The sequence below is a fragment of the Fundulus heteroclitus genome, chromosome 9, assembly GCF_011125445.2.
Source record: "Fundulus heteroclitus isolate FHET01 chromosome 9, MU-UCD_Fhet_4.1, whole genome shotgun sequence".
Lineage (NCBI taxonomy): Eukaryota > Metazoa > Chordata > Actinopteri > Cyprinodontiformes > Fundulidae > Fundulus > Fundulus heteroclitus.
The window spans coordinates 21,950,606-21,969,806 of record NC_046369.1 but is presented as its reverse complement, the minus strand read 5'-3'; the positions used below and the strand labels follow the sequence as shown (position 1 = coordinate 21,969,806).

The 19,201-nt window shown below is 37.8% G+C and overlaps 1 protein-coding gene across 3 annotated transcripts in view; it reads right to left on the bottom strand.

Annotated features, from left to right (window-relative positions):
• agbl4 (ATP/GTP binding protein-like 4) overlaps positions 1–19,201 on the bottom strand; it is a 464,476-nt gene that overhangs the window by 150,784 nt on the left and 294,491 nt on the right. For all 3 annotated transcript variants that reach the window (XM_036141240.1, XM_036141239.1, XM_036141241.1), the window contains one exon: positions 12,487–12,526. In XM_036141240.1, coding sequence (XP_035997133.1) covers positions 12,487–12,526 — 40 coding nt within the window. The remainder of the gene's footprint in view (positions 1–12,486; positions 12,527–19,201) is intronic.

The following is a 19,201-nucleotide window of genomic DNA, read 5'->3' as shown; positions in this document are numbered from 1 at the left end:
CAAGTGTCCAATTAAAGAGGGCCGAGTGAGGTTTGAGTGGGTCTGCGTGTGGGAGTGTGTGTGCAACTTTGTGTGAAATGAGAAGGAGGGAGGGTAGAGATTCAGTGTGTTTTTTTTTGTTTTGTTAGCTTTTTATCAGAGTTTGCATGTGTTGGTCCATATGGCATGCGTGGAGAATATTAACTCGTTACTGAGCTTTTTTAATGCTCCACCAGCTTTTTTAACCAGCTCAACTTGCCACTCATTAATAAGATACACATAGTCTTGTCATTTGCTATCCCATACTTAAAAGGAAACACTTTGAATGTTTTTGTCATATACACCATACTAGCAAACTTATTTGTTGATGCATCCAAATCAAATATTTGGCAAAGAATTGGTTGCTCCCAGAAACTCAGTCAATGCCAGCGTGGGACTGTGATAGGATGTAACCTCTATAATGAGTCTAGTTAGGAAATTGTCTCACAGTTGAATTCCACTATCACCTATTAGTGGTATTGTAACAAATTGGAAGCAGCTGGGGATGATAGAAAACTACAAATGTTAAATCTGCATAGACATGTAGAATGAATTGCTACAGACTTTGTGTCAAGTACAAAGTTTGGTGGAGAGGTCCTTATGGTGTCAGGTTAAAGAGAGTCTTAATTATTCAGCGTAAAAAAGACATTTTGGACTAGTTCATGCTCCCAACGTCATAGGACTGGTTTGGGAATTTCTCCTTTCTGTTCCAACATGACCGGTCAACAATGCTTAAAGAACGGTCCATCAAGACATGGACGACTGAGTTTGGCCTGGAACAACTTGACTGGGTCCATCCCCAAACTATAACACAGACTGAAAGTCAGGCCTTCTTATCCAAAATCAGTATCTGACCTCACAAACGTACCTCTGAAAGAATAGCCAAAAAGTGTCATAAAACTCTCTCTGTGGAAAACCTTTTTTGGTAGAATGTAACAGGCAAAGCAACTTTATTTGTATAGCTCTTAAAGTAACAAGACAATTTGTGCATGCCTATGAAATACAGTGGAATACTGGCATCATAATGTGGTGGTGTTTTGCTGCAAAGGGTCTGATACGCCTTTCAAACTACATAGATGACATTGTGAGGAAGGAAATGATTTGTCAAAATATTGAAGAAAGTAAAGCAAATCTGTCTTAGTTAAATAATTTTTGTCATGAAAATTGGGCCAACGGATAATTAAAAATAATAATAAAAAATGAAAAAATGATGGAGGGGTAATGAAAGTTTAATATGAATGCAAACTTCTGACATGAAATTAAAAAAATCTGACATTTCTCTCTCCCACTTTATTCTGGCATTTAAGCAAAAATAAATAGTCTTGGTAATACTAACAAACATAAAACAAGAAACATTTATTCCATTTACTGTGAATGAGAAAAATAAGCTTGTCTCTTTACTATGTAGGTAAATATTGGTTTTGACTATATATAACGGCATGCTGTTTGGCACCTCATGCTTTTTTTCCCTCTTTTACAACTTAGTTTTACTTTGGTTTTCTATTACAATTATATCTTGTGTGAATGGATGTTGAAGGGTGACTCATTCTTTAGAGTAGCTAATGAACACCATTAGAAACAGAGACCAACAGAACAGCAGGGGCAGAATCCTCATCAAATCAGATTTTCCCTCTCGGACACAGTGTGTTATAAAGCCACTAGAGCCTATTAGTTTGTTCACACCCTGTGATTCCAACTGCTGCCCATGTGGTGAAGAAAAGGTGCTGAAAAGGTAACGATGGATCGAGTACGGCTGCAAAAATCCAGCATTTCGCCGCTAACACACAACAACAGCAATGTGATTAAATAAGATCATTAATAAATAACGGCGGCTAACGAGAATGCTGCTGAGCCAATCAAGCAGAGCGAAGCATCATCAAGTGAGAGCAAGACAGGTGTGGAGATGATGAGAAGAAAGGAAGCGAAGGAGCAAAAACTCATTTAATCTGCAGGTAGAGAGAGAGGCTGTCCCGTCTGTGTTTTCCTATTAGAGTCACTCTTAAGGCAATCACCTGGTTTTCATGCAGGAACATAATACGCTTTACCGTGTTCCCCGTGTTTGTGTGTGTGTGTGTCCATGTCCATTCACCAGCTATGAATAGTAATAAAGCAGCAGGTGAGGATTAAAATATGTCTGCCAAGTTAAGGGTATAATAGACCTCTCTTCAAGGCTGCACAACAACAGGCTGAAAAATGACCTGCGATCATTTACGCAGCACACATACTGAGCACTACAGCAGTCAAAGAAAGGAGATTCTGAAAACCGAATGCTCAAAAAAAGGTGCTCCAGTCTGTGTGGAGGGTGAAGAACCACTGGATGATGCTAGTACTGCAATGCCGACATTTCAAAGCCTTTCAAACAATGTCAAGCATTAAAGATTAAGCAAAGCAAATTCAGAGATTACACGGATACAAGTTTGGCATTAGACATTTTAAACCACCAAGGATTTTAGGGGAAGGTGTGCGATCAGCGCTGCATGACATGATTGCAATGCAATAAAAGTCCATCTGCTCTTAAGTTTGCAGCATATAAGATTAGGGCCGGATGAAAAAAGGGTTGGACTAAAAAAACGGTCCATAAAAAGTTTGCATTCTAGCCTATCACGTAGGTTAATACCATGTATTGTTGATATTTTCTCAAATTCTTCACTGTATCCAGGTGCAATATTAATGCTCTAAAAATATTTTTTTATAGACTTCTTCTTGCTGATCTTTTGTAACCTCTCTCCACTTTACCAAATGATCCAATTAAGCAAATGCCAGGAAAATCCCGCTGCAACAGATGAACAGTTTAATCAGATTCAATATAACAGATAGCAGGTGTGAACTCAAGAAGAACGAGTCCTGAAACTGAATTAAAAGGTGCTTCAACAAAGAATTAATCCAAGTATGATCATGCTCACGTCACCAGATTATTTCAAATATTTTTTTCCTCTTACAGCTTTATGTCACTTGAATACTGCAGAATAAAGGTCACATTAAATATGGACCTAGTGTCTAATTTTTTAGATCACAAAAATCTAGCATTTTTAACAGGGGTGTGCACATTTTCAGAGAATCTGGTCTCTCTGTCAACTAGTTTATAACTAATTATCTTAATGTGCCTGTGTAAGCATGCGACAAAATCTCAGCTGTCATCCCTGTTCCAAAAAAAACAAAACACAGTCACTTGTCTGAACGACTACTGGCCCGTAGCACTCTCTTTCATAATAATGAAGTGCTTCGAAAGACTAGTCAAGGACCACTTGTCATCTGACCTCCCCACTTCACTGGACCCATTTCACTTTGCTACCGCCCAAAACGCTCTACTGGGGATGCCATATACAGTACACTGCACTTTAACATGGAGCATCTGGAGAGCAAGAACTCTCTTGTGCGGATGCTGTTTGTTGATTCAACGCCATAATCCACTAGCAATGGGTAATAAAGCTGGACTCAGACACACTGGGCATAAGTTCTCCTCTATATAACTGGATACTGGATTTTCTCAAAGACAGGCTTCAGTTTGTGCGGATAGGCTACAACACATCTACCATCACCTCACCGAGCACTGGCTCTGTGCAGGGATGTGTTCTTAGTCCTCTTCTCTCCATACTGATGACTTGTGACTGTTGTGCAAAGTCCAGCACCAGTCATGTCATAAAGTACAGAGAGTTTAGAATGTGAAATTATACATGTACAAAATTATCTGTTTAAGTGCACCTTATTCTTCAACTGCACTATATATCTATTATATATTCTAACTGTATATACCTAGATATTAATATTATTCCTGATTTAAACATTATCAGGAGTGTAAAGAAACTAGTTACAATTACTCATAATACTGTAATTAATTACAATTTGTATGTATTTCATACTTTTTAAGTAGTTTACAAAGGCTGAACCTTTACTTGTACTATTTTATGATTTAATTTAAGTATTGTACACAGTTACATTTGAATCACATCAGTTACTAAGTAGAAGAACAAAGAAAACAAAACAACTATCAATCTCTCGTTCCATATTTCCCTCATTTGTGAACAAGACCCAGAGATACTTAAACTCATCCACTTGTTACTGTAATATTCTGGTTTCTGTTCTGGTTTTATTTTTAAGTTATTTTACTCTCCTGCTTTAGGTTCTCTGGTTACTTTGAGTTTTTGTTTTGTCTGGGTTTTTATTTACTGTTAGTTTATCCTGTTTTGTCATCAGTTTTAGTCTTAGCTTTATCTTCTGTTTTTAGATTTGTACTTTAGAGTGATTTTGTTTCTTAGTAAGTTTGGTGTAGTTTCTGTCCACTTGTCCTGTCAGCTTTTTAGCTTTGGTTTCTGATTTATTTCTTGTTTTGATCCTCCGCACTGATGTCTGGTCTAATTACCCACTCTCCACACCTGCCTTACTCCACCCCTGTTGCAATCATCTCTGACCGGTTTCACCTGCTTCCTCCTCCATATAAACAGTCGAGACCAGAGATCAGTGCCAGGTCGTCTTGTTGAGTAAATCTGTGCCGTACCGTTCTGTCTGTTCCTGCCTGGTCTGCCCCAAGAATCGTCCGCTTCTGTGCCGTCTTTTGGATTGACGGTCTTTTTTGGTTTTTTCCCTGTTTTGCTTTTTGTTGATAAAGAAGATCAAACTGAACCTCTGCTGGTCTTGCTGAATTCTGGGTCTGCTTTCTCAGTTCATTACAGTTACTTGGGATCAAGTTATCTGCATTTAAAATCTAAGGATTAATTAAAAAATTAATAAATAAAGGATTCAGAGTTTAGCAAGAAATTGCACCAATTTTTCTTGGACAGTGGTGTATGACATGCTATTGTTTTTTTTATACATAGTTACCGGTGTTCTGATGCTTCACCATACCTATCAGACTGGCATAACCTCAGTTAATGTGGATGAACTGCAATTAAACCGGCATAATTGTGAACACATTAAATTCCAACCATCATTTCACTGTACCGTCATGGTTTGGGTTTTGTTATAGTTTATGTTTGTTATTTGATTAATTAGTTTTCTCTCCTGTCTTAGTATTAGCTCTGGTTTTTATTATTTGCTTGTGTTCTGTTTAGTCTTAGTTTGTTTTTCTAGCTTAGGTTTGGTCTTTATGGTTATTTTGGTTCTGGATTAGTCTAGTTTAAGTTTCTGTTTTGGTTTAGTTAATCTGTTTTTCACCTGCCAGTCAATCAGTTTCACAACTCAGTAACATCCAGTCTGTTTGCCTGTCACTCCCCTTCACCAGTCACCATCCAATCAGCTTCAGTTTACTTCCAGACACTTTTTCCCCCCTGATCAGCTCCACCCATTCTGGTAATTAGTTTCACTCCGTTCACCTGCTCACTCCTCTACCTGCCTCTGTCCCCTGCACTGGGCCAGATCATTTTCTTTCCATACCTATTGATGAGTCTAGTCCAGCATTCCCTGATCTCTGTATTGTTTGCCTGTTGACCTGACCCAATTTGCCTTTTTGACTTCTGAGCCAGCCTGATACCTGATTATGTTTTTCCTGCCTGACCTTACCGCCTGCCTGTTTTACCTGACCTGGTTCTGTCTCTGGAATATCTTATTCTGCCTGTCTGTTGCTTGACCGGACCGATCTTTGAAATTTGGAGTTAGCCTGTCCCCTGTTTTGATTTTTAAGTTTGCTGTTTGTCATCTCTGGACTATTTTTGGTTTTTCACAGTCCTCCTGTTTTTGGCTTGATGCCCATTTTGTTTCCACCTGTTTGTCTTCTGTTTAATAAATCCCTTTAAAATATCATCATTTTGTCCGGCCTGAATACTGGGTCCATCTGTCCCTGTTCATGACAGAATGATCTGGCCTCACATGGACCCATCGGCCGACGGAGATTTAACATGTAAAATTTGTCAAAACAGCTTACGCCTTCATAAACTGTATTTTCTAAGAAACAAGCACTAATTAAAACATCATACTCTTATACAAACATTGGTATGCAGTTTAGATAAAACAGTCTAAACTGACAGATGGTGCTATAAAAATCAACTACCGGTATGCTATTCTGACAGGGCATGCCACACCGACAGAACACAGTACGTACTGTAAGACTAAAAAAAACATCATTAGTGCTAACCAGGTGGTATCTAATCACTACATGTAGGAGTCAATAAGTGGACACCAAGACTATGACCATGGAAACATGCTAAGTAATATTTTAAAAATAAATATCAGTTTTATCTGGTACTTGTGATTATAACTTGTATTGGCTAAAACTGAAAAACAGAGGATCAGGCGGTGGAGTCAGTTATTTAAAGCTTGTTGATTTGTGAACTGTAAGACTAAAATACCAGTCATGCTGTGGTTGGTGAAACATTGTCTGCATGTTCTTACTATATCAAGAGTAAAATTCTTTATAAATTATGTCATTGAAGCAAGGCAGAGGTTAAAGAGCTATAAAAATCACTTGTATTATGGATGATATATCAATCACTTGAAATCCCTGAGCTGTGTCAGCGAAAATGGTGGGGAGTACTTCCTGGGTGGGTCTCCAACCCAACACAAGACCAAATGATCACATAATATGTTACAAATTTCCATAATTTCAACACTGATATTTTGCAAATGCTCTTAGTTTATTTATTCCATTGTTGAGTTTTTTCGGTGCCATAACTCTGCACATTTCCCCCTTGAAAATTAGTAACAGCACACTTAAACATTCCTCAGGGAAACTATTTCTTAAATTTAATGGAAAATATTACCAAAACAGAATGTAAAGACATCTACAAAGTACCTGAACAGACTACAGTCGAAGTGTCTGCACTCCTAGAGACTCCAAGCACTCAACAAAATGGATTCCATGGCTCAAAAAGTGGATTTTGTATGCGTCCCCTTTATGTCATTCTGTATACTGGCTAAGCAACAGAAAAGGACTGAATTGAAACAGCCATTAGCGATACTTTTACTTGAAAATGCTAATGTAGATGCTATACTAACAGCAAAGGGCCCATGATCTTTTTTCCCAAGATAAGATAAAAACGTTAAGAAAAATAAATCTAATAAAATCTATTCTGTGCCAATTTTCAACTGGAAGGTTTATAAAGAGTTGTTTAACGTTTTCCAAACAAAATTCACTTAAAGAAATGGTAAAGACATTCTAACAGCAGCAATTTTCACCCCAACAAGTATAAATGTTTTACTGTGAGTTAGATTACTGTGACTCACTTATTTCTGCAAAATCTGTGACTTATATACAGGCACAAGAGAAACAGCTCCGGGACAAGTAAATCTCAGTGATTAAAAGAAAACTTTCTGAACTATCAAAACTTCAAAGTTTGGCCATCTGGCCATACACAGTGTGAAGTGCCCTTTCAGAGGAGGTTATCAGAACTCCATCGATCCATATAAAAAGATTGAGGTTCCTTCAAAGTGTGGAGCGGATTCCGATACACCATAGCTGGAAAATGTTTTGATCAGAACCCCTTCTGATGGGAGTCACAACCTTTCTGAAGTACAGCAAGCTCGAAATAGCAAGGATACAGTTGAGCCCAAATGTATTAATACCACAGGGAAGGTTGAAATTATCATTCAACAAATAAGTTGGTCTGTTATCAGAAATGAGAAAGGCATGTTTAAAAAAAATATATAAATATATATATATATATATATATATATATATATATATATATATATATATATATATATATATATATATATATATTAGGGCTGGGCAACGATTAAAATATTTAATCGCGATTAATCGCACTGATTAATCGCGATTAATCGCATTGTATTTACAAACTCCAAGAATGAATTCAAAAGTAGTGTAAAGAGCACTTTTATTTTAATGTTCTGCTGCCATATGAACAAAAGTGTTGTAACATTTGTAGCACTTATCAGTAACACATATTTAGTGTAAAGCTCAACTTAAACATGTAAAACAAAAAATAGCAATAATAATAAATTAAAGCTTATTGCCACTGACAGGGAATTCTCTTTATGGGGAAAAGATCTACCAAAAACAGGCAATTTCTGAGGTAACAGCAGGGAGCAGCATTACCATTTTATGTTCAATACCAAAATTTAACTTGGCAGTGGTTCCAACTAACTTGTTTCTGTCATATTCCATGCTGGAAGAACTTTAAACTGAAATGCTTGCTAACTCGATATGCTTGCGTTTATTTGACGTTAACACGCGGTTTTTTGTTGTTGCTTTCTCGCGCGCATATAGTGAATGGCAGGGGAAAACAGGCAAAAATACATGGATACTTTGAAACGAGAAGCGACTTCACCGACGGCGTCGATGCAGACCCCCCGCTCCGCACAAAACTTGTTCCGGCCGCCAACTCACCGCCTCGCCTCGCCTAAGCTCGCTCGCGGTACCTGCGGGAAACACCGCCTTCCGCATGTCAGCTGTGTTTTTTTCCGGCCAGCACCTTTCTTCCTCTTTGAATCTGAGGCTGGGCTGACAGCGAGGTTATTGGCGCATTATCGCCACCTACTGTTCTGATTCAAACCCCTACACCGCAGCAACAGACCTTCACAAAATAAAAGCATGTGACCAACATGCGTTAACGCGCGTTAAAGAAAATATCGCCGTTAATAGTCTAATGAGTTAACGCGAAATTAACGCGTTAACTTGCCCAGCCCTAATCTATATATATATATATATATATATATATATATATATATATATACTCCCACACACACACACATCTTATATACACATCTTTGGCAATAGCAATGGAATAACAATGCAAATAACTTTATTGGGATTATGGAAATCTTATTCATATTTTTGCTGAAAAGCTCTTCATCACTTTTCCTCTGGTATTTTGATGATTTATATCTAGTGATGATTTCAAAGCTACTAATGCAGCCGTAATAGGGACATAGTGTCCTGTGTCCTATATTGGGCCAGTCTCAAGCCTGGATAAATGGAGAGGGCTGTGTCAGGAAGGGCATCCGGCGTAAAACCTTTGCTAAATCAAGAATATAATCTCCACACCGGATCAGCTGAGGCACGGGAAAACAGAGGCCGCAGTTGGTGCAGATGAGTGACAGTGTAACAGTGTGAATTGGGTTGCTGGTGGTCTGCAAAGATGAGGAGGAAGAATAAGAGGAATACATGTCTGTGGGCAGAGAGAGTAGAGGAAAGGGAAGAGTCTAGGACTAAGAGTAGGGACTTTGAATATTGGGACTATGAGAATAGGCTGATATGATGCAGAGGTGAACATACTGTGTTCAAGATAACAAGCAGAAAAGTAACAAGGCTAGCATCTGCTCTACCACGGTTTAGATGGGAAGACAAATTGTGTAGGAGTTATCTTCAGATAGAGGAGTTTTTCAAGAATGTTCTGAAAGTAGGAGTATCAGATAAGGTGATGAGTCTGAAGCTAGAAACTGAGGATGTGATGTTCGATGTTGTTTGTGTTTATGGCCCACAGTTGGGGTGTGAATTAGAGAAAGAAATATTCTGGAGTGAGTTGGATGAAGTGATGCAGAATATCACCAGAGTCCTGATAGTATGCCTGTGGAGGTATGGAAGGGTCTCAGGGAGACAGCTAAAGAGTTTTTGACTTGGCTGTTTAATGAGATCTTAAAAACTAGACGATGCCAGAGGAAGGGAGAAGAAGTGTGCCGTTACCAATTTTCAAGAGTAAGGGAAATGTGCAGACTTGTGCCAACTACAGAAGAACAAAGTTGACTCATACAGTGAAGTAATGGGAAACAGCTTGACTGAAGTAGAGGCAGAGATAGCATTGTGATCCTGTGAGTGCAGGGAACAGGTGGAGGGAAAATCTACAAAGATTTCAATTCAATTCAATTGGATATATATAGCGCCAATTTACAACATATGTAATCTCAAGGCACTATAAAAAGTAAAATGCAATCAAATCATACAGATTGGTCAAAATGTTTCCTATCTAAGAAAACCCAGCAGATTGCAAGCCTAGACAAGCAGCATTCACTACTCATGAAAGATGTGTGGTACCCCAAGTGACTCCTTATGGTGCAGAGAAGCAGTGGCTCTACTTTCAGCTCCTCCCCGGACAACAGAGCTCCTCACCCTATCTTTAAGGCTGAACGCAGCTACTCTCCAGAGGAAGCTCATTTGGGTCGCTTGTATCTGGGATCTCGTTCTTTTGTCATGATTCATGACTATAGGTGAGGTCAAAATGCAGACCAACAAAACATGTTGGTAAAATTAAAAGACTACTTTGAATCAAAATCTGCCAGAGGTATAAATTATTTTGGGATTAACTGTATCTTTCAAGGATGATAAGAAAAAAGTAATAAACTTCCAACAAGATGTAAAAAGGGCATGACACTATGACCATGTTGTGACTAAAGTTTGGAAATTACTCATCTGGTAGAGACAACCAGCTCACTTTTAAAATAGCTGAAATCAGTTGTAAGCTATAATGTCATTTCATAGAAAGTTACCTAACCAGAAACCATCATTATTTAGTCACTGCATTAAGCGAAAAATGTATTTGTTTTTTTCCCCTTCTCACTTCACAATTGTAGATAAAGTTGTTTTGATTCTCTTACAACCTTGTATGTTCTTAAATCTCAGTTTCTGTGATTGCCCTCTGTCAAACAGTCAAGGCCACAGCTGAGTGTTGCCTCAGCCCTGGACCTGAGGAACAGCTGCAATGTAAACATGCTAAATTAACTGGGTCTCCATGAGCCTCACATATGCATTATTCTAATCAAAGCATATTAGATCATCCAGATACTTTAGACATATGGGTCTCGGTATCTTCCTCCCCGGTGCCATCTGTTTCTCTCCACTTCTCCTCGCTCTCCATCTCAGTGGATCCCTCGCTCACACAGCTGCCTCTCTGAGAGGCTGGCAATGATTTTGAACTGAGCAGCTACTTTGTGACTACTCATATTCCCACTTTCAGTCAAACTTAAAGCACCATATGCATGTCTGACTGCTTGATGTGTTTCTGAGCTGCACGTTGGACACGGTTTAAAATATTTTCCTAGAACCAAAATCAACAAATTCAAGTATAAAACTAGTGTTGAATTATAAAGAGATCCATTAACAGAGTAATGAGGAAATATGATTATAAGGAAAATATATTCTAAAATGATTTTGTCTTCATGAAAATGTCTTTCAGTATGTACAGCTAAAATAATTTCATACAGTAAAGAATGTGAACATTTTAATTGGTCCAAACAAATGTTTAAATTTCAACATGTGCTGCTCAGCGTATCATCACTCAAAACAAGCTGGACTGATTTATGCATGGCTTAGAAAGCAAGATGAGGACAGGGTATTTTGAACAGATTATCAAATCTTTTACTTACAACTTAATATATTTGTTCTATTGACATGATAGAGTTCAAGAAGATGGTGAATGGCTATTTACTACAAAACTATTTTTGTTTAACTTTTAGAGAAACTGGAAAATCTTTAAATATTTTCAAGCCTCTGTTGCTTGAATATTTGACTGATTTACTTTCCATATAAATGTACGCGCAAGGTTTATTTCAGGCACCTATAAAAAAAAAAGATATATAATAATTGCTGGCTGTATACAAACCACTGTTTTTTTCTATCCCATCTTCACTTACAAGAATGACAGCAGAAATTGTTTTAATTGCCTGCAAGTTACGAATAAAGATTCAATTACAAAAGGAAAGTGTAAGTTTTCTAATGAGTGCTAAATGCATATTGAAGGAGGCATAAGGGAATCTTAAATTAGATCACTATATTTATTTGAATTTACTGGGAAGGTTTTGAAAGTGAAGGCTTAACAAAAAAATAAATAAAAATACATTTCCACACAGTCTATAAATCTATCAATGAAGACAGAACCCGACAAAGAAATATTTTTTCTAAGGTTGGGATTCCTATAAGTTTCTAATTCAAATATCTTTGCTTTTAAGTTTAATTTGAAGTTGTGTATCATTTTAAACCATTTTTAGAGCAAACACAAAAGTAAATGACAAAAATGTTATTTTATTATCACAGAAAGAAAAAAGAAAGAATAAACCGCAAGAAAAAATATTGCCCCTTATTCTTCTGACAACATAAATATATATGCTGTGCACACTGTGACTTTAAAAAAAAATCTGTCGGGTTTTTGAAACATAACACATCACAGCCACAGACAGCCTTCCTTAAAAACGAGCTCAAAAACCGGATCAGGATGCAACAACTCAGCAGAGGTCCAGCTGCAAGGCTTTTGACAGCACAAGCAAAGCTGTCTCTGCTCTTACTCCTCTGTCCGACTGTGCAGATATGTGCACAGGGCACCCAGAAAACAGCATGTTCTTCCTTTTAACACCTCAAAGTGAGCCTCACAGTTTTGCTGGCAAGTTTCATCATTTCAAATCAATATCAAACCAAGTTATAGAACAGGGGGGGAAAAAAAACAATAATGATTCTGAGCATTGACTGATATTGAGCTTTTCTTCAGGATCATAGCAAATTATGTTTATTTCTGTGTCCAGGTGGTGCCGTGTTGGGTCGATTGCAGGTGACAGTGAAGCCAGGGAAATAAAATCCCAGGGACTTACCAGAATTGGTGATGGTTAGAAGGTCTAGGCGTCTTTGTTGCTGGAAGAAAAAAAGAAAAGAAAAAGATAAATGTCACAAAACGTTAATCAATACCTTCATCAATTCTCATATTTTAGTTTTGCAGAAAGTATATTGATCTATCTCACATGTATGAAAGTGATTTACCCCTCTGAATAAAACTAGTAACAGTTTGGGCAGCAGCTTATTAATCAGATATAGACTTAATGTGTACAGTTTTATTTATAAAGGGCATTTCTTTCTGGCACAGTTGTGAACATTGAAAATGACTTTTACTATGGAAGACGATAACAGCAGAAGGCTGCATGACAAACTACACTCTAAATACCCTCCTAAGAAAATGGCTCAAGTGTTACGATAGGTTTTGGGTTGTAAGGACTCTTCCTCCATTACCGTTTGTGTGTAAGTATGTGTGTTGAACAACTATGCGTGTGGTGTTGTGTTTCAAGAAATTGTCCAATTTTACACTTGATCTCTCCTGCAGCTAATGAGTCTGGAGGAAGTTTGAGGTTTTACCCCCCTTTAAACCTTGCTGCAAGCACATGCGTGGACAAAATTGCTGCCGCACATACAGATACTTGACTGCTGAGCACCGAAGTAATCAACACCTCAGAGTTCCTCATCTAACCGTCCCTGAGGTAAGAAGATCTTCACTTCCAAGGAAAGGATGAAGGGGCTGTGCTTATGCATATAGAGAGATGGCAGTGAGTGTGTGACACAGTATGGGTGGGTCAAAGTCAACGGCAGCATTTAAGACCATAGACATCATTAAAATTCAAGCACCATTCTGACCATTCGGGAAGGGAGAGCAAAGAGATGTTCGTCACACTTGGAGGCTTTTCACCTTGAAGACAGCTCTGCATCTTAGCAAATTCTCTGATGAAGCTCCTAAACACTAGTTTACTGCTCCACAGATGCTTGTATGCAGAAAGTGAGACGAGGTTTACAATATATAGGGAAAGGAATTCCCAAACTACAGAAGTATTCACAAGGGGGCATTCTCCCCTTAAACAACCACAAACCCATTTGTACTTAAGTGGGATTTTATGTAATAAGACAATGAATACCAGCACATAACAGAGAAGAGCGAACAGAATTTGACATAGTTGGTTTCATTTTAAGATAAGAAATTGAAGGGGGGCTTTTGCATCCCGTTGTCCTTTCTCTGATACCCCTAAATAATATTCACCATAACCAACAACCTTCAGAAGTCACCTATATCAGTAGGAATCCACCTGTTAGATTCCATCTCTGTATACATGCAGATCTTGTTAGAGAACATTAATAAGCAAGCAGCAGCATCATGGAGACCAACAGACACAGCAGGTCAGGGATAAAGTAGTGGAGAAGCAGGGTTAGGTTTGGACATCTCGCTAAGGACTATTTAGTATACTAGCCAAAAAAGAAAAGAGAGTAGCTCAACAGCAAACCTTATAAGACATGACTGTCCACCTGAACTGACTAGCAAAGGGGGAATTAACCAAAAAGAAGTCAGGAGGTAACAGAGAGATCTGCAGCTCACGATGGAGAATCTATTAGACATGCGCCCCTTAATGAGTGGGAAGAAAAAATACATAAGACACTGCACGGTACATCAGCCCCAGTCAGTCCCCAAATTAAGTTTCAAAACCAAGAGTCATTTTCCTTCCTATTCAAAATTACCTGTCAATCTATCACATCGAATTTATTGTAAAATTAGTTATATATAAAAACTGTCCAAGGGTATGAATACTTTTGCAAGTGTCTACATGGATCTAAATACAAACCAAATTCCAAAACATTTATTCTATAAGGGCTATTAACTATGTGGGAATAGATACCAGTGTCACATTGAAGGATGTGAAAAGAGTAAGAATGCCTAGACTGGTGACCAGAAGCAGCAGAGGTCACTGTGACAACATAAGACAAGCTGGGTTCATGCGCTCCGCTCACAAAGATTTACACACACATATCTTTGACCCGCCCACTTTATACACACAGTAGGTTTACAGTCACGTAAACACCAACAAGTCTCCACATTCAAGCTGATATGGAGCAGGAGCAGCGGTTGTTACTACTCCATATGAGAAGTCCCTGAAACTAATAATATGTATGTTTATGGCACAAAAAGTTAACATTTTTTCAGGAAAATACTTTTTAAAAACATATCCACTGTGCAACGCAGCTGGCCATCCTCCCCGATTCTGGGTGTATGCTTTTAAAATGATTAATCTCTTCAGTCGGTCAGGAAACTGAGTTAACATAAAGACTGACCTAAATCTGTTGACACGGCCACAAATGGGTGTTTGATTGAAAATGAGCATCTTTCAGTTTTGCATGTATTGAAATTAATCGATTATGTATGATTTTAAAGAGTGGAAATGGAAATTATTGGATTTAGGTTGGCTAAGTAGATAGATTGATACACGTATTTACCCTTGATCTATAGCACTTTTGTAAGGAAAACAATTTCAGCATCAGAGAAACTGAGCTGGACCCATGAAAGATTTGCTAAATACCCACCACGGCATTTCCTCAACCATACCTAGTGCTGACGCTGCAGATCTTCATTCTCAATTCCGATTTTTGGCTGAAGATGGATTTTTTTGTTCGTTTGTTTTGTGTTGTAGTTCATAGTACTAATTTAAGAGAATGGTGGATATAATTGCTACTAGAAGTGTTCAATTGAGCTTCATAAAAAAACAGTGGATAGTGGTGTCTCTATGTTAGAATGAAGTTGTTGAGCAAACGTAGCCAACAATATTAAAACTATTTCATAACAAGAAAATGAAAGGTATGAAGAAAATAGTTTTTTGTGGCACCGTGGCTGCTACTGCTGTAGAGAAATCTGTGTGGATCTGTAGTTAGAGCCTTGACAGTGACGTAAAATACGGATGAAGTGCAACATGACTGTTCAGACTCCTAATGCTTTGAAAAAATATCCCACAGGTCTCCAATTTTGTACCATGTATGGAAGTGGCACAAATTCTTATTTTTTTTGGGCAAAAAGATACGATTTTGGTCACATTTGCCTGCTGTGTGAACATAGCCTTATAGTTAGAATAACAGACTTAAGGGAAGCAAGTTATGGACCACTAATTCCAAGTTTACAAGACACTCTGGATCAATTTAAAAAGTAAAGCATAAATGTAGAAAAAGGATTTAGTAAAAATGTATTTTAGGATTGCAACTATATATGGCTCCAATGATTTTAGAAAAGTAAAATTGTGGTAAAATGGCCTGTACCAGTATAGCATGTTATCACGTCATGAAGGCCCAAAAAGTGCTTTACACTACATTCAGTCATTCATCCATTCATCCATTCACTCACACATTCACACGCTGGAGGTGAAGAGCTACATTGTAGCCACGGCTACCCTGCGCAGACTGACAAAAGCTAGACTGCCATTCAATCTGTGCTACTGGGCTCTCTGACCACCGGGAAAGCGGCAAAGCGGTGACATGTCTTACCCAAGGACACAACAATTGAGACAGTAGGGGTTTCAAACCGGCAACCCTCCGATTACGAGACAAACCCCCTTGCTCCTCCACCAACGTTGCCCATTCTATTATATTATTTTTTTTAAATAAATAAAATAAATAAATGTAACTCTCCAGAGGTTGGAGTTTTCTAATATTTTCAGTCTCAGATTATGCTTCTGCTATAAAAAAAAACATTAATTTTTACTGGCTTATTACTATATGTTTACCAGGGTTGCCAGTAATTTAAAATGGTGCCTTATATTGTGACTTTGTGTGATATAGAGTGGAAGTGAAATAACTGAATAAAGGATTCTTCTTTAAACATATTTTTTCAAAATCTCCTAAAATATAATTATCAGATGTCATTCGTTTACTTACAGACACTGTATTAAAGTCAAAGTAAACTGGTAATAAATATACATTCCACAATATACAAGAATGGTTTCTATCAACACAAACATGAATGTTTATCATCATAGGTATCTGAAACTTATTTAATAATGGAAACATAAAGTTTTCGGAAAAGTTAAGTTTGTGTTCAAGTCAGCGTAAAATCTTGGACAGGGAAAAGCTGATGTGACCTGTTGAAACTTTATTCAAGTAGGTTGATTAAACAAATCGTTTCTGTATCCTCTACTGCTTCAATGGATTTCAGCAAGTAAAACAGTGGCACTCTGACTCTTAATTTCATTAACACCTTAATTTTTAACACCTTCTTCCACACCAACATAACGAAACACAGATTTTAACAGTTACACCAAGTATAAACCAGCAAATGAAAAGTGTGAGCGGAGTTCATTCTCGCAGTGCCTAAAGACAGATAATGAATCTGTGATAGAGAATGACAAGACGTTACGACCACTTTCTCTTCCTGCTGCTTTTGTTAGTCCCAAAATGGATAAGGGGCTTAGTGTTTCTACTACGGAGGAAGACACTTTGTCAGAGAGAGAGAGAGCGAGAGAGAGAGAGAGAGAGAAATCTGACTCAGACAGAATAATATTAGGAAAAAGCATTTCAGGGCAGAAAATAGGATTGAATTAATCTTTATCGAACATAGCTGAGAGCTGAGGAATCCCATACTGGGTGAAGTCAGCCCAGCTTCACTTCCCTGAACATACACTGTAACAGATTACAGAAAATACAAAGAACCTCAGTTGCTATATGAATGACAACCCTATAACCATTTAAGCCTGAACGTCTTTGCACAGCCTTGAGGCAAGTTTTCAGAAGCAAAAAATTTGAGATGCATGTTTTGACTGACAGCTCAACACAGTATTGTAATGAATCACATTCAACCCAGGTGCAAACTTAAAACTACAGAACTGCCTCTTTTTGCGGGCCAGTTCAAATGAGCTTTCAGAAGCCTAACGTTAAAAAGTTTATGATAACACTGGTCAATTTGCAATATATTTCCCTGGCTGGGCTTTTTGTTACCTAAAAACAATATTACTGTATACAAAGTTTAAAATACAAACGCAAAATAGCATGAAAAACATAACATTCAGGCCATGCAGTGCATAAAAAAACAATATCATAAAAAATGGTGGCAATGATTCATGACAACATAATTGGTTCCTCTAAAAGAAAGCGACTCAGTTTTAGTTTTACAGGTAAAATGTTTTCCATGATGGTCCTTCTTCTAGAAAAGGCTGTTTGTCCTCAGAGAAGTTTTACGTTATGCCAACTACAATTGTCACTTATTGAATCAGTAGCTCTAAGAGGGATCAAAAACTAAGCGCCCACAAAGCCTTTGCAAAGGAAACAAATGGATAGGATGTACATTTGCATAAGTCAACATTTTCCCCATGACTGTCCAACAACCATGTGCCACCTGAAGCTACCACCCAGGAAGTGGAGCTGTGACTCCATGCACCACTGAAAGGAAAGCTTTCCCTGGACTAAGGGCAGGATCTGATTATCCGTTCCCTGATTTATGGCTCAGGTCAGTTTAGTGAGAGTTGAAACAGGAGTCAGATCTCATGTAGGGCATACTCACTATTTTACTGTGCCTGCTTCTGGTGCTGGTGAAGTTGGTCAATTATAAAGATAGTCCTGAGATGATCATTTTATCTCCTATTTCCACTTTACCTCTTAGGCTAAAATTAGGAATTATGATTTTGAATTAGGACATTTCTTTTTCTTTTATCTCCTGGGAAAGCGTTTACCTCCGGGTAAATCTTAGATTTCTAATCAGTTTATATATTGTAGTGTTAAGTGTTGTTCCCTGGTCACATTTTCTCTATTTAACTAGTAGTGTTGTTTGTTAGTTAGTTTTGTTTGTTTTGTCAGTAAACAGCAGATAATGGTTTTAGAATAAATTAGGTACTTGATTTTTGTGATTTCCAGAATTAGATTTTTGTACCGATTTCAAATAAAATCCTAACGCTAAATTCCAAGCAATGTAGAGAGATCTCTGGCTTATTTTGATATTGAATGAATTTCTTTCACCAACTAAAAAAAGAAGTAATCGATAAACAAAATGACAAGACAATCACAATCAACACATGCATATTCATCTGTATGAGCACCAACGCCTCCTTACATATCTGTATATGAACTTTAACGTAAATTGAAACTACTAATATAAACAAAAAAATATTCCATTGCATAAACCTGCAAGTATAACCTCAGATGTGACCTTGATTAGTAGTAAGTGTCTGAAAAGGGGTATGAAGAAGTCAAACTTATTTATTCGTAACCCTTTTCCCTCTTGTCACCAAAAACGGAATGGTTAACTACTTGTTTCCCGTTTGATTTCTAGTCTTCTGATCAAAAAATCCCCAAAAGAACCCATACATATATATACACAGTGCGCTATTGATAGCCAACTATAAAAAAAAAAAAATTCACTCTTTAGTTTATTTCGATAGATCACAAGACTAGTTAATGAGTGTTTAATGTACCTCTAGTCATATCCACAGAGCTATGTGCGGGTTGGTGTGTGTTTCTGTGTTTCTCTGCACCTCTCCCTTACAAGGTGTGACTCGCAGGTGTGGTCCCGCAGCTGCAGCTCATCGGGACAAATGATAAGGATCTTTCCACTGTATACACAATGGTTGCTTGCACCAGAGTCAGACCAGAAATGAACATGCGTCATGCCTTTAGTTAGCCGTTCCCTCAATTCTCTGCCGACACCATCTCCCCTCCTGAGCCTTGCAATGTTCCTTCAGGGTATCATGGACTGAAAAGAGTCTCCAGTAAAATCTTGTGCTTTCTCTACCACCTTATTGCCTT